This window comes from Mobula birostris, chromosome 2 (genome assembly GCF_030028105.1).
Source record: "Mobula birostris isolate sMobBir1 chromosome 2, sMobBir1.hap1, whole genome shotgun sequence".
Lineage (NCBI taxonomy): Eukaryota > Metazoa > Chordata > Chondrichthyes > Myliobatiformes > Myliobatidae > Mobula > Mobula birostris.
The window spans coordinates 94,835,032-94,855,153 of record NC_092371.1 but is presented as its reverse complement, the minus strand read 5'-3'; the positions used below and the strand labels follow the sequence as shown (position 1 = coordinate 94,855,153).

Genomic DNA, 20,122 nt, shown 5'->3' with positions numbered 1-20,122 from the left:
CCTGTCAAGGTCAAGGCTTACCTCTTCGACATTGAGATTCTCCTTTGCACTAGTTTCAAAGAGTTGAATGCCCATCTGTTCTGCAAACTTCTGTGCGTCATTGGTCTCTACCACCTTACGTGCAGGATCGTCATTCTTGTTACCAACTGAAATAGAAGAGAAGGTATAAATATTCACTAAAAAACGGGTTGACACTGGTGGGAACAGGATAAGGAAGTCAGTGAATGGGAAGCAGCACACATGTGAATGGGGGTGGGTGGTGGGAGAAACAGTATGAATGGAGGAGTTAAGTATCTATATGACTAGAGGGTAGAAGAAAATGTTATTAACAGGGTAGGGTAGGGAGGAAAGCAGTATATGGTGAGGGGACTGTATACATACATGCACACTAGTGTGGTTGGTGGGAGTGGGAGTTTTAAGTACACATAGCTTAGGGATCTGGCCATGAACAGAGGTCAAGTATGGCCTGCATTGGCTCTCAGATAAGCAATTGAGCAATGAAGTTAAGCATTTTCAAGCGATTTCCATTCTTTACAATGACATTAAGGCCTTGTCTCGTATTCCACAATCTTCCTTAGCCCTACATGTTATATGATAGAAACATAGAAAACCTGCAGCACGAGACCCCGCCTGCTGCCCAATGGAGTGACACACATTTTGTGTGGCTGCGTTTAATTTCTTCCCTTTCCCCAGTTTTAACTCTGAAACTTTAACTTTTATTTGTCAGATCTTAGAGGGGAATAGTTGTTATGTCACAATCTTTAAGAAGTGGAAAGCAGCTCTCTGAATCCAGCAATGGAAAGCGGAAAAGCTTTGAAAGAAAAATTAGAGGATATGCCTGTTTGGGCTGAGCGTTTAGAACATAAGTTAATGGTTCTCGACAAGAAAATAGATTACAACACTTCTGAGATGAAGTCATTACGAGAGAGTCTTCAATTTGTAGAGGAAAATATTATTTCCTTGAATTCTGAACTTAAAGAGTCGAAGCGTCAGATAGCGGATATTTCAGCCCGCTTGGAACAGTCTCAATTTAAGATTATCGATTTGGAAGCTAGATCTCGTGGGAATAATATTCAGATTGTTGAATTGAAGGAAGGATCTGAGAGTGGGGATTTATTGGACTATTTTACTAATTTGTTTCAATCTCCTGTTTCTGGATATTTTACCTCAGCCTCCTGATATTAAAAGAGCGCATAGAATTTTCACTTCGAAATCTCGAGATCCGAATAAACCACGGTCAGTTTTGGTCTGCTTTCTTCGTTTCAAAGTTAAAGACCAAATCATGAAATATGCAAGGTACACAGAGTTTTTAAATTTAAGGGTTCCGAGATTCGTTTTTATGAAGATTATCCACGGGAAGTTATGGACCAGCAGTTCAAATTTGCTTCAGCTATGAAGATAGCCTTTGATAAGGGATTATTCCCATCACTTCACTATCCAGCCCGATTAAAAGTATTTCCTAAAGATTCAACTCCACGTGTTTTTCTGGTTCCCAAAGCGGAATTGGACTATGTTAATTCTACTCTGGAGGTGGCTGAGGTTTGAATGGCTTCAGGTCTGCTGAACAACTGCTATTTCAAAAAGAAAACAAGCTTTGAAGATTTCTGATCTGTTGAAGATGTCCTTTGATTGATGGACCATTTAAAGATGTGAACTTTTTGATCTGACTGATGTATGACCTTTCCGAAATCTGTTTGGTTTACTGAGTGAATTAACACAGCCGACAGATTGTTAACCGGTTTGATTATCTGTTTCTATCCTTTTTTTTTCCATTAATTAAGTGATAGTTCTCATAGCTTATAAGGACTTTTTTATATATATAGCGGGGAGTGCTTAGTAGATAGATAATTAGTATTTCTTCTAAAAAGTTTTTTTTATTGGGTGTGTAAGTTAAATGGAAAATGGCGCCAATTTTTCTTCGTTAGAGATTACATAGACATTTTTCTCTTTGTTTAGTTTTATTGTTTTGACGTTTTTGGAGACTGTTTTTGCATTCCCCAGTTTATTTTTAATGATTAAGTATAAACATCTCTTTTTCTTTCTGCAGGGCTTTCTTATTTTAGGGCCGTGTGTTTTTTTTTGTAAATGAGGGTGGGGGGGGGAGAAATTAAAGAAAACTTTTAAAATTACTATTATAAAATGGGCAGCTCGCGGAGTCTGCTTCTCTTTTCTTATTTCTATGGGAACGCATTTCGGCTTTTTTTTTGCCGAATTTCGGGCTTTTGGGGTGGTGGGAGGATTGGGGTTAGTTTTGAGTTATAGGATTCATTGTAGGATCAATTTTAGTGTTTTTGATTTTATTTTTTTTCCCCATTACAGAGTTCCGGAGCATACGTATTTTGTATATGGTTATACTTATCACCGCCAGTTTTGATTAGCCTGTGTTGGTATGTGTGTATTTATGTATTAAAAAAAATTAAATTTTTTTATGGTAGCTAAACAGATAAACGTTATTAGTTGTAACGTACATGACTGGAATCATCCTATTAAGCAAAAGAAGACTTTTAAAATCATTAATCGATTCCAACTTGATATAATTTTTGCTCAAGAAACGCATATCAGAACGGGAGATCAAAATGGATTTTTTAAAATGTGGAAGAGCCTTCAATTTCAATTTGTCAAACTAAAACAAAGGGTTTGGAGATAAAAACTAAAACAAAGAGAGTATCTATTTTTATTAAATCTAATATTCTATTTATCCAAGAAGACATTGTGTCAGATACTAATGGTAGATTTTTAATTGTTAAAGGAACAATTTGTAAAAGAAAAATTGTCCTGGTTAACCTAATGTAGATGATCCTTCTTTTTAAAAAAATGTATTTGCTTTATTGCCGGATTTAAATGAATATATATTGTTAATGGGTGGTGATTTTAACTGTTGTTTAAATCATCTGATTGACAAGAGTTCAACCAGTCAGTGGCTTCCAAGTTGTTCTGCACCACTTATTAACTCTTTTTTTAAAAATCGATTATGGCCTGGTTGAAGTTTGGAGACATTTACATCCTAATGACAGAGATTATTCATTTTTTTTCCCCACATGTTCACAAAAAATATTCAAGAATCAATTATTTTATAGCTGATTTTCGATTTTTGTCCAAAATTCCAGAAATGTGAATATGATGCTATCGTTCTTTCGGATCATGCGCCTTTAAGCTTAGTTTTTGAATTGAATGATGTTGGTATTGCAAATTTGCCTTGGCATTTTCCAGAAAATTTATTACAAAGTTTGGACTTTGTCAAATTTATTGAGACTCAGATAAAAGATTTTTTTCTTTTTAGCAATACAGGAGATGTGTCAAAATTGATTATATGGGATACATTTGAAGCATATTTGCGCGGTCAGATAATCTCCTATTTAGCTGAACTTAAGAAACAGACAAAAAGGGAGTTAGACAAGATTTCAAAACAAATTAAAGACTTGGATAATATTTATGCAATCTCTCCTAACATTGATTTATTTAAACAAAGGGTTGAACTCCAATCACAATATACTTTATTACTAACTTACCCTATTGAAAGAAATTTGCTTAAATTGAAAAGTCAATTTTATGTGTTTGGAGATAAAAAAATAATAAGCTATTAGCATCTCAATTAAAAGCAGCTAAAGCCAAAAGACAAATTTTTAAAATTCATAAGGGAGACAGTAGTTTAGCATGTAATTATGAAGATATTAATAAAATTTTTCAAGACTTTTACATTGAACTTTATAAATCCCAGTTTCCAGCTGATCCTTCTAAAATGAATGTCTTTTTACAAAAGAATGATTTTCCTCGAATTTCTGTTGAAGAGCAACAAACTCTTGATACTCCTATTACTGAAAATGAAATTCAGAAAGCTATTCTTTCAATGCAATCTGGTAAAGCTCCTGGATTGGATGGTTATTCTGTAGGATTTTATAAAAAAATTTGAAAAATTGCTTTCTCCATAAATGTTGGAAACGCTTAAAGATTCTTTTTTGTTAGGAGAGTTAACTCCCACATTTTATGAAACTTCTATTTCTTTAATTGTTGAGAAAGATAAAGGCCCTACTGACTGTGCTTCATATAGACCTATTTCAATATTAAATGTGGATGCTAAAATTCTTTCAAAAATAATGGCTAATCGACTGGAGAATATTCCAGCTAAAATTATCTCTCAGGCCAAACAGGTTTTGTAAAGGGCCGTTACTCCTTCTCTAATATTCAGAGACTGTTAAATGTTATATACTCATCCTTTTCTAAGACTTCCCAATGTGTTGTTTCTCTTGATGCTGAAAAGGCATTTGACAGAGTTGAATGGAAATACTTGTTTAACGTTTTAGAGAAATTTGACTTTGGTATTAATTTTAATAAGTGGATTAGAATGATATATAAAAGCCCTATTACTACTGTTATTACTAATAATTGCAGATCTCCTTTTTTCAATTTAGGAATGTATTATTGGGCTGTTAATATACATTGTGTGTGTTCTTGGTTATACTGGGCTGATAAAAATGAACAACCACCTTGGGCTAATTTGGAATTGAAAGCTGTGAAACAGTTTCACTTAACCTCAGTATAAGGAGCTTCTTTACCTGTACGACTGGCCAAAATTGCGAATCTAAATTTATATCCTGTGATTAAGCAGTCATTACGAATTTGGTACCAGTTTCGTAATTTTTTAATCTCAAAAAATTTAAACTTCCTAGTTTAATTTATCGAAATTATTTATTTAAACCTTCACTACCTTTCTTCTTTGGAGGAATAAAGGAGTTTATTCCTTCATGGATCTGTTCCAAGATGGTCGATTGATGTCTTTTGAGAAATTAGTAACTAAATACTCTCTCTCGTATTCACATTTCCTGCAATATCTTTAGGTCAGACATTTCTTACAAGGATATTTAAGTAATTTTCCATATATACAGGATTCTGACCTGTTAGATATTATTTTAAAAATGAACCCTTTAGTGAAATGTTTTATTAGGAAAATTTATAATTTACTGTTACGACAGCACAATTACCCTTCACTTAAGATTAAGCAAGATTGGGAAAGAGATAACAGAGGATTGGTTGTGAATTTTGAATTTGGTTAACTCTTCTTCGATCTGTGCCAGTCACTCTTTAATTCAATTTAAAGTTGTACATTGTTACTATTTGACAAAGGAGAGACTGTCTAAAATGTTTCCTAATGTTGATAGTCAGTATGATAGATGTAAAACCGAGACAGCTACATTAACACATATGTTTTGGTCGTGTTCTGTATTGAAACATTTTTGGAAATCTATTTTCTCTACAATTTCTAAAGTTTTAAAAATTAATTTACTACCTAATAAATTGACAGTTTTGTTCGGTATAATCCCTCAATATATTCATGGTATTTCTATATCAGACCAACATGTAATTTCATTTGTTACATTATTGGCTAGAGGGCTATTTTATTGAAATGGAAAGATGCGTCTGCTCACACTTTGATACAATGGTTCTCTCAGGTGATGCTATGTCTTAGTTTGGAGAAAATCAGGTCGAACTTTTGATCCTCGATTTGACTTTGAGAAAAGGTGGGGTTCATTTGCCTGCTACTATCATCTGATTTGAGTTAATTAGGATGGTTTCCTTCTGATTTTTGTTTAAGTGAATTTGAGTTGGCAGGTTGATGTTTTTCTTTTATGGAAGCTTGTATGGCGTATAGCTCCGGGGTTGTGCTCCCAATGGTTTTTTTTTCCATTTTTTTTTGAGTTAGTAGGGTTTTTTTGTTTTAGTTAGTAGGGGTTCTTTTTTTTTTCCTTTTTTCTTTCAAAAAAATATTCTTAACGCTATTTTTTCTTATTATTATTGATATATTGTTTAGGTTTGTTAATCAGTTATTTGGTAATTTAATTTTTCATTGTACATATTGACATGTTGACTTGATTACCTTAATGTATTTTTTGTTGATCTTTAATAATAATTAATAAAATAGATTTTAAAATGAAAATGAAAACCTACAGCACAATACAATACAATACCCACAAAGCTGTGCTGAACATGTCCTTACCTTAGAAATTACCTAGGGTTACCCGTAGACCTCTATTTTTCTAAGCCCCATATAAAAAAGATTTGAACAGAATCTGAAAAGTTCCAGTGTACACATCCTGCTTTAATCACATCACCATCCCACCCCAAACGTTACTCCTTAAACATCTCCAGCTCTCTTCTCCAATATAACAATTCTTAAATCCTACATCTTGACTCTGCATTGCTGAAGAACATTGTAGCCTTCCTGGACTATAGTAGCCCTCTTAGAAGGAACATTGAACATCTTTGGGTAGAACTCAGAAACAGGCCCCAAATAGTCAGCAAAAATCAGAGGAACAAATACGTCATTAAAATTGCAGATAATTTTAGGAATAATAGGGGATTTTAATTTCCCTAATATCAAACTGGACTATCATAGTGTTAAAGGATTAAATGAGGTAGAACGTGTCAAGTATGCCCAGGAAAGTTTTCTGAAGCAATATGTAGATGATCCTTCTGGAAAAGGGGCTGAACCCAATCTCCTCTAATGAAATGAGGTTGAGCAAGTAACTGAGGTGTTAGTGGGGGAGCACTTTGATACCAGTGTTTGCAATTCCATTACTTTTAAAATAGTTTTGGAAAAAGACAGGACTGGTCCACAGGTTAAGTCTTAATTTTGATGGTATTGGATAGGAACTTGTAAACTTGATCGGGGGGTGGGGGGGGGGGAAATTAGATGGTAAAGCAAAGTGGAATGTCATTAAATGTATGATAGAGAGAGTTGAGTTTCAGACCAGCCTGCTCCTGAAGGGCAAGGCCGGCAGAATTCATGAACCCTGTTTGACCCTGAGGAATACAACTTCAGGAAATTAGGAAGGTGAAATACAGACACAAGATACTCCTCGCAGGTAGGGTAAAGGAGAATCCCAAGAGATTCTGTAAGTATATTGACCAAAAATATGCAGTAACTAGGGAGAGAGGAGATCCCTTAAGGATCAGTGCAGTAATCTATGTGTGGACGCAAAGATGATGGTCAGCTAGGACTCGATGAAGAGCAGGTGGATGGAATTAATGGGGGAGATCAACTGTGATTTTATTGGATGTTTTTTCCCCTTCAGGTTGGGTGAGACTAGACATGGAGATAATATGGCTTATGGTGAAAGGTGAAATATTTAAAGGGAACCTGTGGGGGAACTTGCTGACTCAGAGGGTGTTGACTGAGTAGCCAGTGGAAGTAGTAAACGCAGATTCATTTGTAACATTTAAGAGAAACTTGAGTAGGTACGTATATGGAAAAGGGCTTGGAGGGCTATGGTCCAGGTGCAGGCAGATGGGACTAAGCAGAATGGGCCTAAGGGCCAGTTTCTGTGTGGTCATACTCTACGGCTCTAATACTTCTCATGTGTTTTCACCGTGGCATTAGTAAGCTCAGGCAACAGTGCTGTCCTGAAGCACACCGACATTACAAAACAGGAGATGTCGGTCTTGAAATCTATAAAAGTTAATAAACCAGATGAATTGAAGGATGCTGTGGGATGCAAAAGATGAATTACTGGGGAATCTGGAAGAGATTTTAGAACCTTTGCTAGCCATAGTGGGGTACTGGGAGACTGAAGGATGGATAACGTTGTGCCTTTATTCAAGAAAGGCTGGAAGGGCCAACCAGAGAACTAGTCTCACTGAGTCTTATGTCAGTGGTGGGAAAGTTACTGACAGGATTTTTTTTATTTGCAAATAAGGGATCAGCAATAGTCAGCATCTTCGTGCATGGGAAGTCTTGTCTTATGAATACGAGTCTGATTTTTGAAGAGGTGACAAAGCAGGTTGAAGAGGGCAGGGTGTAGGCACTGTCAATATGGATTTTTGCAAGGCCTTTGCCAAGTTCTCACATAGTAGGCTGATATGGTAGGCTAGTACCCAGATAAGCTAGCAATTGGTTACAAAATTAGGACGTAGAGGGTGCTAGCTGAGGGTTGTTTTTCCAGATAGGAAGCCTGTGACCAGCAGTGTACCCCAGGGATCAGTGGTGGGTCCACTATTATTTGCTATCTATGTTAAATAATTTGGATGAGGAAGTACATGGCCTGATAAATTTGTTGTTGACAGGATTTTGACCAACTAGGAAAGTGGCAAAAGCATGGGAGATGGAATTTAATTTGGACAAGTGCAAACTGATGCATTTCGCAGGGTAAATAGGACCAGAACATACATAGTGGATGGCAGAGTCCTGGGGAGTATTGAACAGAGACCTAGGGGTAAAAGTACACAGTTGAAAGCAGCAGCACAGGTAGATAGGGAGATGAAGAAGGTGCATGTCAAGCTCACCCTCATAAGTAAAGGAGTTGTAAGAGTATCATCTTGCAATTGTACTAAATGTTGGTTCAGCCACACTTGGAGAAGTTTGTGCAGTCCTACAAACGTGGTTACCAAGCTACAGAAAGGATGTAGATAGGATAGTGAAAAAAAATTAGTTTAATTTTTTTAAAAATGTAAAAATTGATGTTGCTGGGACAAAAGAAATTGAGTAATAAGGAGAGACTGGATAGGCTGAGGACAAACAATCACAAACAAGAGAAAATCTGCAGATGCTGGAAATCCAATCAGCACATACAAAACGATGGAGGAACTCAGCAGGCCAGGCAGCATCTAAACAGTAAACAATTGATATTTTGGCCCGAGACCCTTCATCAGGACTGGAGAAAAAAGATGAGGTCAGAGTAAAAAGGTGGGGGGAGGGGAGGAAGAAATACAAGCAGTAGGTAATAGCTGAAACCAGGGAGCAGGGTGAAGTAAAGAGCTGGGAAGTCGATTGATGAAAGAGATAAAGTTCTGGAGAAGGGGGAATCTGTGGAGAGGACAGAAGGCCATGAAACAAAGGGAAGGGAAAGGAGCACCAGAGGGAGGTGATGGGCATGTAAGGAAATAAGGAGAGAGGGGGAAATGGGAATGGGGAATGGTGAAGGTGGGGGTGGGGTGGGCGGGGAAGGCATTACCAGAAGTTCAAGAAATTGATGTTCATGCCATCAGGTTGGAGGCTACCAGACAGAATATAAGGTATTGTTCCTCCAATCTGAGTGTAGCCTCATCGCAGCAGTAGAGGAAGCCATGGACCGACATGGAGTAACCTTATAAAATTTCATAAAATAATGAAGGGCACAGATAAAGCTTGTCACAGACTCCTCCCCCCCAGGGTAGGAGAGTCCATAACTAGACAGCATAGGTCGAAGATGGGAAGGATTTAAGGGAGATATGAGGGGCATGTTTTTCCCTATACAGAGAGTGGTGGTGGATGTTTGGAGCAAGCTGCCAGACGAGATGGTAGCAGATACAATTACAATATTTTAGAAACATTTGGACAGGTACGCGAATAGGAAAGAATATTTCTATTTAACTGCATTTACTTGATCTGTCATACTCGTTGACTCCATTAGAAACTAACTACCTAATAACTACCTAACCCCTTCTCTCCTCTTTTTTGCCTTTAATTGGCCTTGTACTGTATATCCTTTATACCAGGGGTCCCCAACCTTTTTTGCACTGCGGACCGGTTTAATATTGACAATATTCTTGCGGACCGGCGGGGAGGGGGTTCAAGTAGGGTTAAACTCACCTCAAAATGTCTTTTACAGTTAGGATTGCCAACTTTCTCACTCCCAAATAAGGGCCAGAAGTAGCAGTCAAATCCCGGGACATTTTACCCCAGGAAAAACTACCATGACCATGAAGCCTTGCACAGGCACCTGTGTGCGCATGTGTAACGTGCTGCGTGTACGCCCCCATTTTCTCCCACAAATTGGTTTTGCCTTCATCTTCCCGACTATACTGTACATACATTTCTACTTTATATAGGCTGTGTATTTATCATATAATTCCTGCTTCTACTATACCTTAGTTATTTATTTTCAGTTTTATGTATTATTTGGTATGATTTGTTAGGTTAGTTTTTTGGGTCTGGGAATGCTCAAAAATTTTTCCCATATAAATTAATGGTAATTGCTTCTTCGCTTCACGCCATTTTGGCACGACAGGTTTCATAGGAACATTCTACCTTAGTGGGGGAAATACGGGACAGTCAGCAACCCTATGTTCAAGTTTAACAGTGCGTGACAGGGAATGAGGAAGGGTGCAGCTGACTCATATGGTTTCCTCACGGCCCAGTAGCACATGCTTTGCGACACGGGACTGGTCCGCGGCCTGGTGGTTGGGGACCACTGCTTTATACTAGTCAAATGTACTAGGCTTCCATTTAGTTTCTGGTCTTCCTTTGATGTTAGCCATAATGCTATTCTCATAGTCCCGTTTTCCATTTTCTTCTTGTAATTGCTCTGGTTAGTTACTACACATCTGTATTTATCACAAAGATCCTCATTTCCTCAAGTTCCCGGGATCACTGAGGAAGAGTTTTGGACAAATGCATTTTTCTGATTTGCACCTTATTTCAATCCACCATTTGTTTCTTTAGTTGCTGTGTTACTTCCCCTTTTGCCTTGCACCACATCCCCATCATTTAATCTCTCCGCCTTCCACTTTATCGCACACCTTCCTGCTTCTTCTTTCCTCCTTTTTTTCTGTGCAACTCAAAACTTCTTATAATGTAATTTTTTCCCCTCCCAGTTAAAAAGTCACCAATTGGAATATTATATCCGTTTTTCCTTTCACATATGTTTCTTAACAATTAGCATTTCTACCATTTCCTACTTTGATCACTGGTTTTAGGAAATATCAGCCAAGCCAGAGGCAAGGTGAGAGAAAGCTGCTCTGAAATACATGAGGTATTGAACAAACAGATTCACAATAGTTCCCCAAAGAGAATTGGATAAACACAGATGAAAATATTTCTAGACTGATGAGGAAAAGCAGCAAGTCTGGTGAACAAAACGGCCACCTTCTGAGATAACTAGTTTGGTTCTATTCTACAATTTACCAAACTTCCTTCATAGTCATAGTCATATTTTATTGATCCTGGGTGTAATTGGTTTTGGTTACAGTTGCACCATAAATAATAAATAGTAATAAAACCATAAATAGTTAAATAGTAATATATAAATTATGCCAGTAAAAGTCCAGGACCAGCCTACTGGCTCAGGGTGTCTGAACCTCCAAGGGAGGAGTTGTAAAGTTTGATGGCCACAGGCAGGAATGATCTCCTATGACGCTCTGTGTTGCATCTCGGTGGAATGAGTCTCTGGCTGAATGTACTCCTGTGCCCACCCAGTACATTATGTAGTGGATGGGAGACATTGACCAAGATGGCATGCAACTTAGACAGCATCCTCTTTTCAGACACCACCGTCAGAGAGTCCAGTTCCATCCCCACAACATGTTGTTGTTGTTGTTCGTCCATCGTAGACGTCGAAGGGGACCTCGACACCATAATGATGGTGTCGGACTAGCGCGTGATTTGGATTTAAGTGAGGGAGAGTTGCGCAGTGTCAGCCTCACTCTCTCTTCCCAATTCCCATCTGGATCCAGTGGCAAGACAGAGTCTAGACGGCTGGAGATGGGACTAGGCGCAGTGGATGACCAGGACGTCTTCTGTGTCTTGTCCTGCTCTACACGTTCCACGACGCTTGCAGAGACCGCCTTCTTGACTGTTGGACCTTCCGCTGGTCTCGTCCGCTCAATCCGCCGGAGTCTGTCTTCACATGCTGGGATAGACAACTCCCTATCTCACCGAGGGTTTGAGACCCATCGGCTACCCTCACCTGGTTTAGCCGGCTTGTCCAGATGTTAAAGGACCTCAGTCTCCTCAGGAAATAGAGATGGCTCTGACCCTTCTTGTAGGCAGCCTCAATGTTCTTTGACCAGTCCAGTTTATTGTCAACTCGTATCCCCAGGTATTTGTAATCCTCCACCATGTCCACACTGACCCCCTGGATGGAAACAGGGGTCACTGGTACCTTAGCTCTCCTCAGGTCTACCACCAGCTCCTTAGTCTTTTTCACATTAAGCTGCAGATAATTCTGCTCACACCATGTGACAAAGTCTCCTACAGTAGCCCTGTACTCAGCCTCATCTCCCTTGCTGATGCATCCAACTATGGCAGAGTCATCTGAAAACTTCTGAAGATGACAAGACTCCGTGCAGTAGTTGAAGTCCCAGGTGTAAATGGTGAAGAGAAAGGGAGACAAGACGGTCCCCTGTGGAGCCCCAGTGCTGCTGATCACTCTGTCGGACCCACAATGTTGCAAGCACACGTACTGTGGTCTGCCAGTCAGGTAGTCAATAATCCATGACACCAGGAAAGCATCCACCTGCATCGCTGTCAGCTTCTCTCCCAGCAGAGCAGGGCGGATGGTGTTGAACGCACTGGAGAAGTCAAAAAACATGACCCTCACAGTACTCGCTGGCTTGTCCAGGTGGGCTAGACACGGTTCAGCAGGTAGACCATGGCATCCTCAACTCCTAGTCGGGGCTGGTAGGCGAACTGGAGGGGATCTAAGTGTGGCCTGACCATAGGCCAGAGCAGCTGCAGAGCAAGTCTCTCCAGGGTCTTCATGATGTGGGAGGTCAATGCCACTGGTCTGTAGTCATTGAGGCCGCTGGGGCACGGCATCTTCAGCACAGGGACGAAGCAGGACGTCTTCCACAGTACAGGAACCCTCCAGAGCCTCAGGCTCAGGTTGAATACATGGTGAAGTACTCCACATAGCTGAGGGGCACAGGCTTTGATCACCCTGGTACTGACACCATCCGGTCCTGCAGCCTTGCTTGGGTTGAGGCGTTTCAGCTGTCTTCTCACCTGTTCAGCTGTGAAGCCCACCGGGGTGGTTTCGTGTGGGGAAGGGGTATAGTCATGAAAGCAGAGTGGGGGACTGTGAGGAGGGTAGGAGGGGCGAGTGGAATATGTGTTGGTTGGTGGGGGGGGGGGGAGCGACAACAGATAGCTCATGTGGGGGATGGGCAGGGGCCACAATGTCAAATCTGTTAAAGCAGGGGTCCCCAACCATTTTTGCACTGCGGACCGGCCAACCGGGGCGGGGGGGGGGTGCGGGTAGGGTTGCCAATGGACAAGAGTAGAGCCAAATACATTGTTTACACAGAGAGACTACAATGACCATGAAGCCTTGCGCGGGCACCAGCGCACATGCGTGCTGTGCGTATGCGTGTACGTGTCGATGTTTTCTACAAATCGTTTTTGGCGATTCTGTTTGGGGGGGGGGGATGTTAATCATGACCGGAATATAGGTGATAAGTGGCTAATACACTGAATTTCGTTCCTAAAAGGGTTTATCTAACGAATTTAATATTAAACACACAGCGCATATTTTCCTCGCATGAATATAGCGATGTCAATTATCAGGGAAGGACAGGGGAGCTTGAAGTAAGTGTTGAACGAACTTCCAGTAGAAGTGGTAGAGGCAGGTTTGATATTATTTAAAGAAAAATTGGATAGGTATATGGACAGGAAAGGAATAGAGGGTTATGGGCTGAGTGTAGGTCGGTTGGACTAGGTGAGAGTAGTGTTCGGCATGGACTAGAAGGGCAGAGATGGCCTGTTTCTGTGCTGTAATTGTTATATAGTTATATAAGCAAGTCAATAGCATCATAACATTTTACGTAACGTTTGGATATTAAACACACAGCACATATTTTCCCCGTATGAACATATAAAATCATTGCAACGCACCAATATCGCTGAATCAGTGGGAGCCCTGGGCTGAATACTTGTTTTCCTGCAACAAAACGGTGCCATCGAGAGGTGATGGGAGACAGTGATACTCGAACGGGGTTCCTTTATGTCCAGTCTATTACGCAATTTGGTTTTCGTTCCATTCATTGCAGAGATATGTTGGAAATGGAAGCAACGTTTTCAGTGCTTTCGTGGCTATCTCAGGATATTCAGCCTTGACTTTCATCCAGAATGGCGGCAGAGATCTTACGTCAAACATACTTTTCAGCCCACCGTCATTTGCAAGCTCGAGGAGTTGATCTTCTTCCCGTGCTGACACGGATGACGTGCAGGTAATGACCTCGCATGCGTAATAGCTCAACAGTGGGCATGACAAGCAATGAGGAAAGGTGCAGCTGACTCCTATCGCCAAATCATATCATTTCCTCGTGGCCCGGTAGCGCATGCTTTGCGGCCCGGTGGTTGGGGACCACTGTGTTAAAGAACAGGTTAAGCAGCAATGGAGCAATAACCTGGGAAAGTTTTCTAATGATGTAACATTTTTAAAATAGCAAGAATTAGGGAAATTCGAAGCTCCAGTTGTTCACAAAATTAAGTGAAAGGCTGAGAATGCTATCACTAAAAAATCAGCTGGTAAGCGATTTAACACACTGACCCTTCAACCAAGGTTTGAGTCCAGTGCAGATGAAACAAAGACATTCTGTTCAGTGTCAGCCCATGTTGATTACAAACACTCTCAATACAGCGAAAGACCACAAGGAGGCCATTTGGCCTATTGAGTGTGCTTCACCATTCCATCATGCATGATTTATTTTTCTATTAAATCCCACTCTCTTGCCTTCTCCCCATAACCTTTGATGTTCTTACTTATCAAAAACCTATCAACGTTTGCTTTAAATACACCCAGTGACTTGGCCTCCATAATTGTCTGTAGCAATGAATCCCACAGATTCGCTACCTCTGGTTAAAGGAAACCCTCCTCATCTCTGTCCTTAAGGGACATCTCTCTATATCCACTCTATCTAGGCCTTTCAATATTTAATAGGTTTCAATGAGGTCCCTCTTATTCTTCTAAATTCCAGCAAAAGCCACAAATGCCAACAAGTGAGTGCCGATGGCAATTTTATCTAAAGCCTAAAGTACTCCGAGTACACAAGTGAGACAAGTGCCAGGGCGAGCACACTTTGAGACTGCACACAATGTGGTGTCACTGCATAATAACTTGGTAGTGGGAAGGGGAATGCTTGAAGAGTTTGCATTGATGCATGGATCACAAAGCCAATTCACTCTGCTAACTATGATAATACAATAAAACCGTAAAGGTAGAGATAAATGGTTCCTAGATTACAATTGTAACAAAATAGAGAAGACTTTTTACATTTAACCCATAACTTTACAACATAGACTCAGAGGCCCTGCTGATCAACCCTTTGAAGATTAAGTCCCTTTGATCCACATGTTCAGTTGTTCATGTTGTTAGGATTGAATGGGCTGAAGGCATCTTTGTCTTATTGGTGTACGATTCCAAAAATCAGATAACCAACACCCCTGTCAAGATGTGCAGACTGCGATATATGAAAATTAATAAAAGCTGAGATTTCAAGTTTATTGGTGGCCCCGAATAAGAAGGTACATAGTCATCATAAAGCAATAGTTCAAAGTTTAAAGTAAAATTTATTATCAAAGTACATATATATCAATAAGCTTCAAGACCTTGGCCTCAATACCTCCATGTGCAAGTGGATCCTCGATTTCCTCACTGCAGACCCCAGTCACTTTGGGTTGGCGACAACATCTCCTCCACAATTTCCATCAGCACAGGTGTATCGCAAGGCTGTGTGCACAGCCTCTGCTCTACTCACTTTATATTTATGACTGTGAGGCTCCAATGCCATATTTAAGTTTGCTGATGACACCACTGTCATTGGCTGAATCAAAGATGGAGATGAATCAGCGTATAGGAGGGAGACTGAATATCTGGCTGAGTGGTGCCACAACAACCTCTCACACAATGTCAGCAAGACCAAGGAGATGATTATTGACTTCAGGAGGAGGAAACTGGGGGTCCTCATTGGGGAATCAGAGGCAGAGAGGGTCAGCAACTTAATTTCTTGGTGATATTATTCCAGAAGATCTGCCCTGGGCCTAGTACGCAAGTGCCATTACGAAGAAAGCATAGCAGCACCTGTACTTCCTGAGAAGTTTACAAAGATTTGGCATGTCATCTAAAACTTTGACAAAGTCCCAATAGATGTGTAGTTGAGAATATGTTGACTGGCTGCATCACAGTCTGGTATGGAAAAACCAGTGTGTTAAGTGTCAGCATGTGAGCCACTTCCATCAGTTTTTAATGAGTGTAGGAAAAATAACAAAGGAAACATATTATCTAAATGGCAAAAGACTGCAGAATTTTGAGGTGTAGAGACATTCGGGGGTCCTAGCGCATGATTCCTGAAACAATAGTAGGCAGGTACAACAAGTAGTTAGAAAAGATTATTAAATGTTATTTACTGCAAGTAGAGTTGAATACTGAATTGGGAGGTTAAGCTTCAGTCCTTCAAGGTCTTATAAAAGGCATTGAGTCATAGACCTCGGAGAAGGGCCTCCTAACCCACATCCACACTGATCATTAAGCTCTTGTCTACATTAATCTCACTTCCCCCACCCTTGCATCCCCATTAATTCTGATTCTCCGTTATTTCCCTAATTTATAGTGGGTAATTAACTCAAAATCAGCACAGCTTTGATATGTAGAGAAAACTAAAGCATCTCGGGCAATGCAAACTCCACACAGGGAACACTTAAAATGCTAATGGTTTGCAAGCAGTTCAAAGTAAATTTATTATCAAAATACATATTGTATATGTCACCATATAAAACCCTGAAATTCAATTTCTTGCTGGCATTCATAGTAAATACAAAGAAACAACAGAATTAATGAAAGACCACACAAGACGGACAAACAACAGAGAAATAGAGAAAGAACCACAAAAAAACAAATAAATAAGCAATAAATATCAAGACCATGAGATGAAGAGTCTTTGAAAGGGAGTCCATAGGCTGAGGGAACAGTTCAGTGATGGGGTGAGTGAATAAGTTATCCCCTTTGGTTCAAGAGCCTGATGGGTAAGTAGTAATAACAGTAATAATCCTGGAAGTGTGGGTCCTGAGGCTCCTGTACCCGCTTCCTGACAGCAGCAGTGAGAAGCGAGCATGTCCTGGATGGTGGGGGGGAAGGATCCTTGATGATGGGTGCTGCTTTCCTGCGACAGCATTCCATGTGGATGTGCCCAATGATGGGGAGGGCTTTACCTGTGAGGGACTGGGCTGTATCCACCACTTTCTGTCGGCTTTTCAGTTCAAGGTGTTTTCATACCAGATAAGGTTTGCTACAGCAATACTTAGGGTGGGCAGGCTTCTATTCAGAGATATAGCACAGCAATTGGCCCTTCTGGCCCAATGAGCCTATGCCACCCAATTACACCCATGTGACCGTTCTATACATCCAATGGAAACTCACCTGGCTATGGGGAGAAAGTACAACTCCTTACAGACAGCGACAAAATTGAACCCTGGTCACTGGTGCTGTAATAGCATTATGCTACCTGCTACTCTACCATAGTGCTCTACTCCCATCATTGAAGTTTAGGGAAGTAGGATGCTATGTTTGAAGAGTAACATCCCAAGGGGTCTTGACAGGGTGGATGTGGGGATGTTTCCTTTGGTGGGAGATTCTACAAAAAGGGGTTACTGCTGTAATATAAGGGGTTGCCTATTTAAGATGGAGATGATGAGAAATCTCTTCGAGGGTCCCAAGTCTTTGTTTTCATCATCCTTTGAGGAAGAGCTGTCCAAAGTTTCTGAATATCTTTAGGACTAAGTTTGGTAAGCATAGGGTGCGCAGATGGGAATACAGAGTTAGTGACACTCAGGTCAAATACAATTTTATGTAATGATAGAAGAGAAGGGCTGAGCAGTTCTATGCTTGTAAAAATGCCACATCTTCCCTTGGGAAATGGAGCGACGTAGGTGGACAATGGCATTCTCATCAGGTGAAAAGTGATTCAAATAATTTCCCGATTTTATTCCAATGAACGAAGATCATTATTTACATACCCAGTATCCGACACACATCGTCACAATTCTGATTTATTTCATGTAACCACCGCTTGACGTTAACAAATGATTCGGCGCTGGTGACGTCATATACCACTATAACCCCGTGAGTGCCTCTGTAATACCTGTCAAACAAAGGGAAATAACATTTGAGTTACTTGCAAACAACAGGAATTCTGCAGATGCTGGAAATTCAAGCAACACACATCAAAGTTGCTGGTGAACGCAGCAGGCCAGGCAGCATCTGTAGGAAGAGGTGCAGTCGACGTTTCAGGCCGAGACCCTTCGTCAGGACTAACTGAAGGAAGAGTGAGTAAGGGATTTGAAAGTTGAAGGGGGAGGGGGAGATCCAAAATGATAGGAGAAGACAGGAGGGGGAGGGATAGAGCCAAGAGCTGGACAGGTGATAGGCAAAAGGGGATACGAGAGGATCATGGGACAGGAGGTCTGGGAAGAAAGACGGGGGGGGGGGGAACCCAGAGGATGGGCAAGAGGTATATTCAGAGGGACAGAGGGAGAAAAAGGAGAGTGAGAGAAAGAATGTGTGCATAAAAATAAGTAACAGATGGGGTACGAGGGGGAGGTGGGGCCTTAGCGGAAGTTAGAGAAGTCGATGTTTATGCCATCAGGTTGGAGGCTACCCAGACGGAATATAAGGTGTTGTTCCTCCAACCTGAGTGTGGCTTCATCTTTACAGTAGAGGAGGCTGTGGATAGACATGTCAGAATGGGAATGGGATGTGGAATTAAAATGTGTGGCCACTGGGAGATCCTGCTTTCTCTGGCGGACAGAGCGTAGATGTTTAGCAAAGCGGTCTCCCAGTCTGTGTCGGGTCTCGCCAATATATAAAAGGCCACATCGGGAGCACCGGACGCAGTATATCACCCCAGTCGACTCACAGGTGAAGTGTTGCCTCACCTGGAAGGACTGTTTGGGGCCCTGAATGGTGGTAAGGGAGGAAGTGTAAGGGCATGTGTAGCACTTGTTCCGCTTACACGGATAAGTGCCAGGAGGGAGATCAGTGGGGAGGGATGGGGGGGACGAATGGACAAGGGAGTTGCGTAGGGAGCGATCCCTGCGGAATACAGATAGAGGGGGGGAGGGAAAGGTGTGCTTAGTGGTGGGATCCTGTTGGAGGTGGTGGAAGTTACGGAGAATAATATGTTGGACCCGGAGGCTGGTGGGGTGGTAGGTGAGGACCAGGGGAACCCTATTCCTAGTGGGGTGGCGGGAGGATGGAGTGAGAGCAGATGTATGTGAAATGGGGGAGATGCGTTTAAGAGCAGAGTTGATAGTGGAGAAAGGGAAGCCCTTTTCTTTAAAAAAGGAAGACATCTCCCTCGTCCTAGAATGAAAAGCCTCATCCTGAGAGCAGATGCGGCGCAGACGGAGGAATTGCGAGAAGGGGATGGCGTTTTTGCAAGAGACAGGGTGAGAAGAGGAATAGTCCAGATAGCTGTGAGAGTCAGTAGGCTTATAGTAGACATCAGTGGATAAGCTGTCTCCAGAGACAGAGACAGAAAGATCTAGAAAGGGGAGGGAGGTGTCGGAAATGGATCAGGTAAACTTGAGGGCAGGGTGAAAGTTGGAGGCAAAGTTAATAAAGTAAACGAGTTCTGCATGCATGCAGGAGGCAGCACCAATGCAGTCGTCGATGTAGCGAAGGAAAAGTGGGGGACAGATACCAGAATAGGCACGGAACATAGATTGTTCCACAAACCCAACAAAAAGGCAGGCATAGCTAGGACCCATACGGGTGCCCATAGCTACACCTTTAGTTTGGAGGAAGTGGGAGGAGCCAAAGGAGAAATTATTAAGAGTAAGGACTAATTCCGCTAGACGGAGCAGAGTGGTGGTAGAGGGGAACTGATTAGGTCTGGAATCCAAAAAGAAGCGTAGAGCTTTGAGACTTTCCCGATGGGGGATGGAAGTATATAAGGACTGGACATCCATGGTGAAAATAAAGCGGTGGGGGCCAGGGACAACTCCCTTGTCCATTCGTCCCCCCCATCCCTCCCCACTGATCTTCCTCCTGGCACTTATCTGTGTAAGCGGAGCAAGTGCTACACATGCCCTTACACTTGCTCCCGATGTGGCCTTTTATATATTGGCGAGACCCGACGCAGACTGGGAGATCGTTTTGCTGAACATCTACGCTCTGTCCGCCAGAGAAAGCAGGATCTCCCAGTGGCCACACATTTTAATTCCACATCCCACTCCCATTCTGATATGTCTATCCACGGTCTCCTCTACTGTGGAGATGGAGCCACACTCAGGTTGGAGGAACAACACCTTGTATTCCGTCTGGGTAGCCTCCAACCTGATGGCATGAACATCGACTTCTCTAACTTCCGCTAAGGCCCCACCTCCCCCCTCGTACCCCATCTGTTACTTATTTTTATACACACATTCTTTCTCTCA

The 20,122-nt window shown here is 41.5% G+C and overlaps 1 protein-coding gene across 1 annotated transcript in view; it reads right to left on the bottom strand.

Moving 5' to 3' along the window:
- Positions 1–20,122, bottom strand: part of rab35b (RAB35, member RAS oncogene family b) — a 112,998-nt gene that overhangs the window by 2,280 nt on the left and 90,596 nt on the right. Inside the window, exons 4-5 of the mRNA XM_072245255.1 lie at positions 17,702–17,826; positions 22–146 (exon numbers count right to left, since the gene is read on the bottom strand). Of these exons, the coding sequence (XP_072101356.1) occupies positions 22–146; positions 17,702–17,826 (250 nt within the window). The remainder of the gene's footprint in view (positions 1–21; positions 147–17,701; positions 17,827–20,122) is intronic.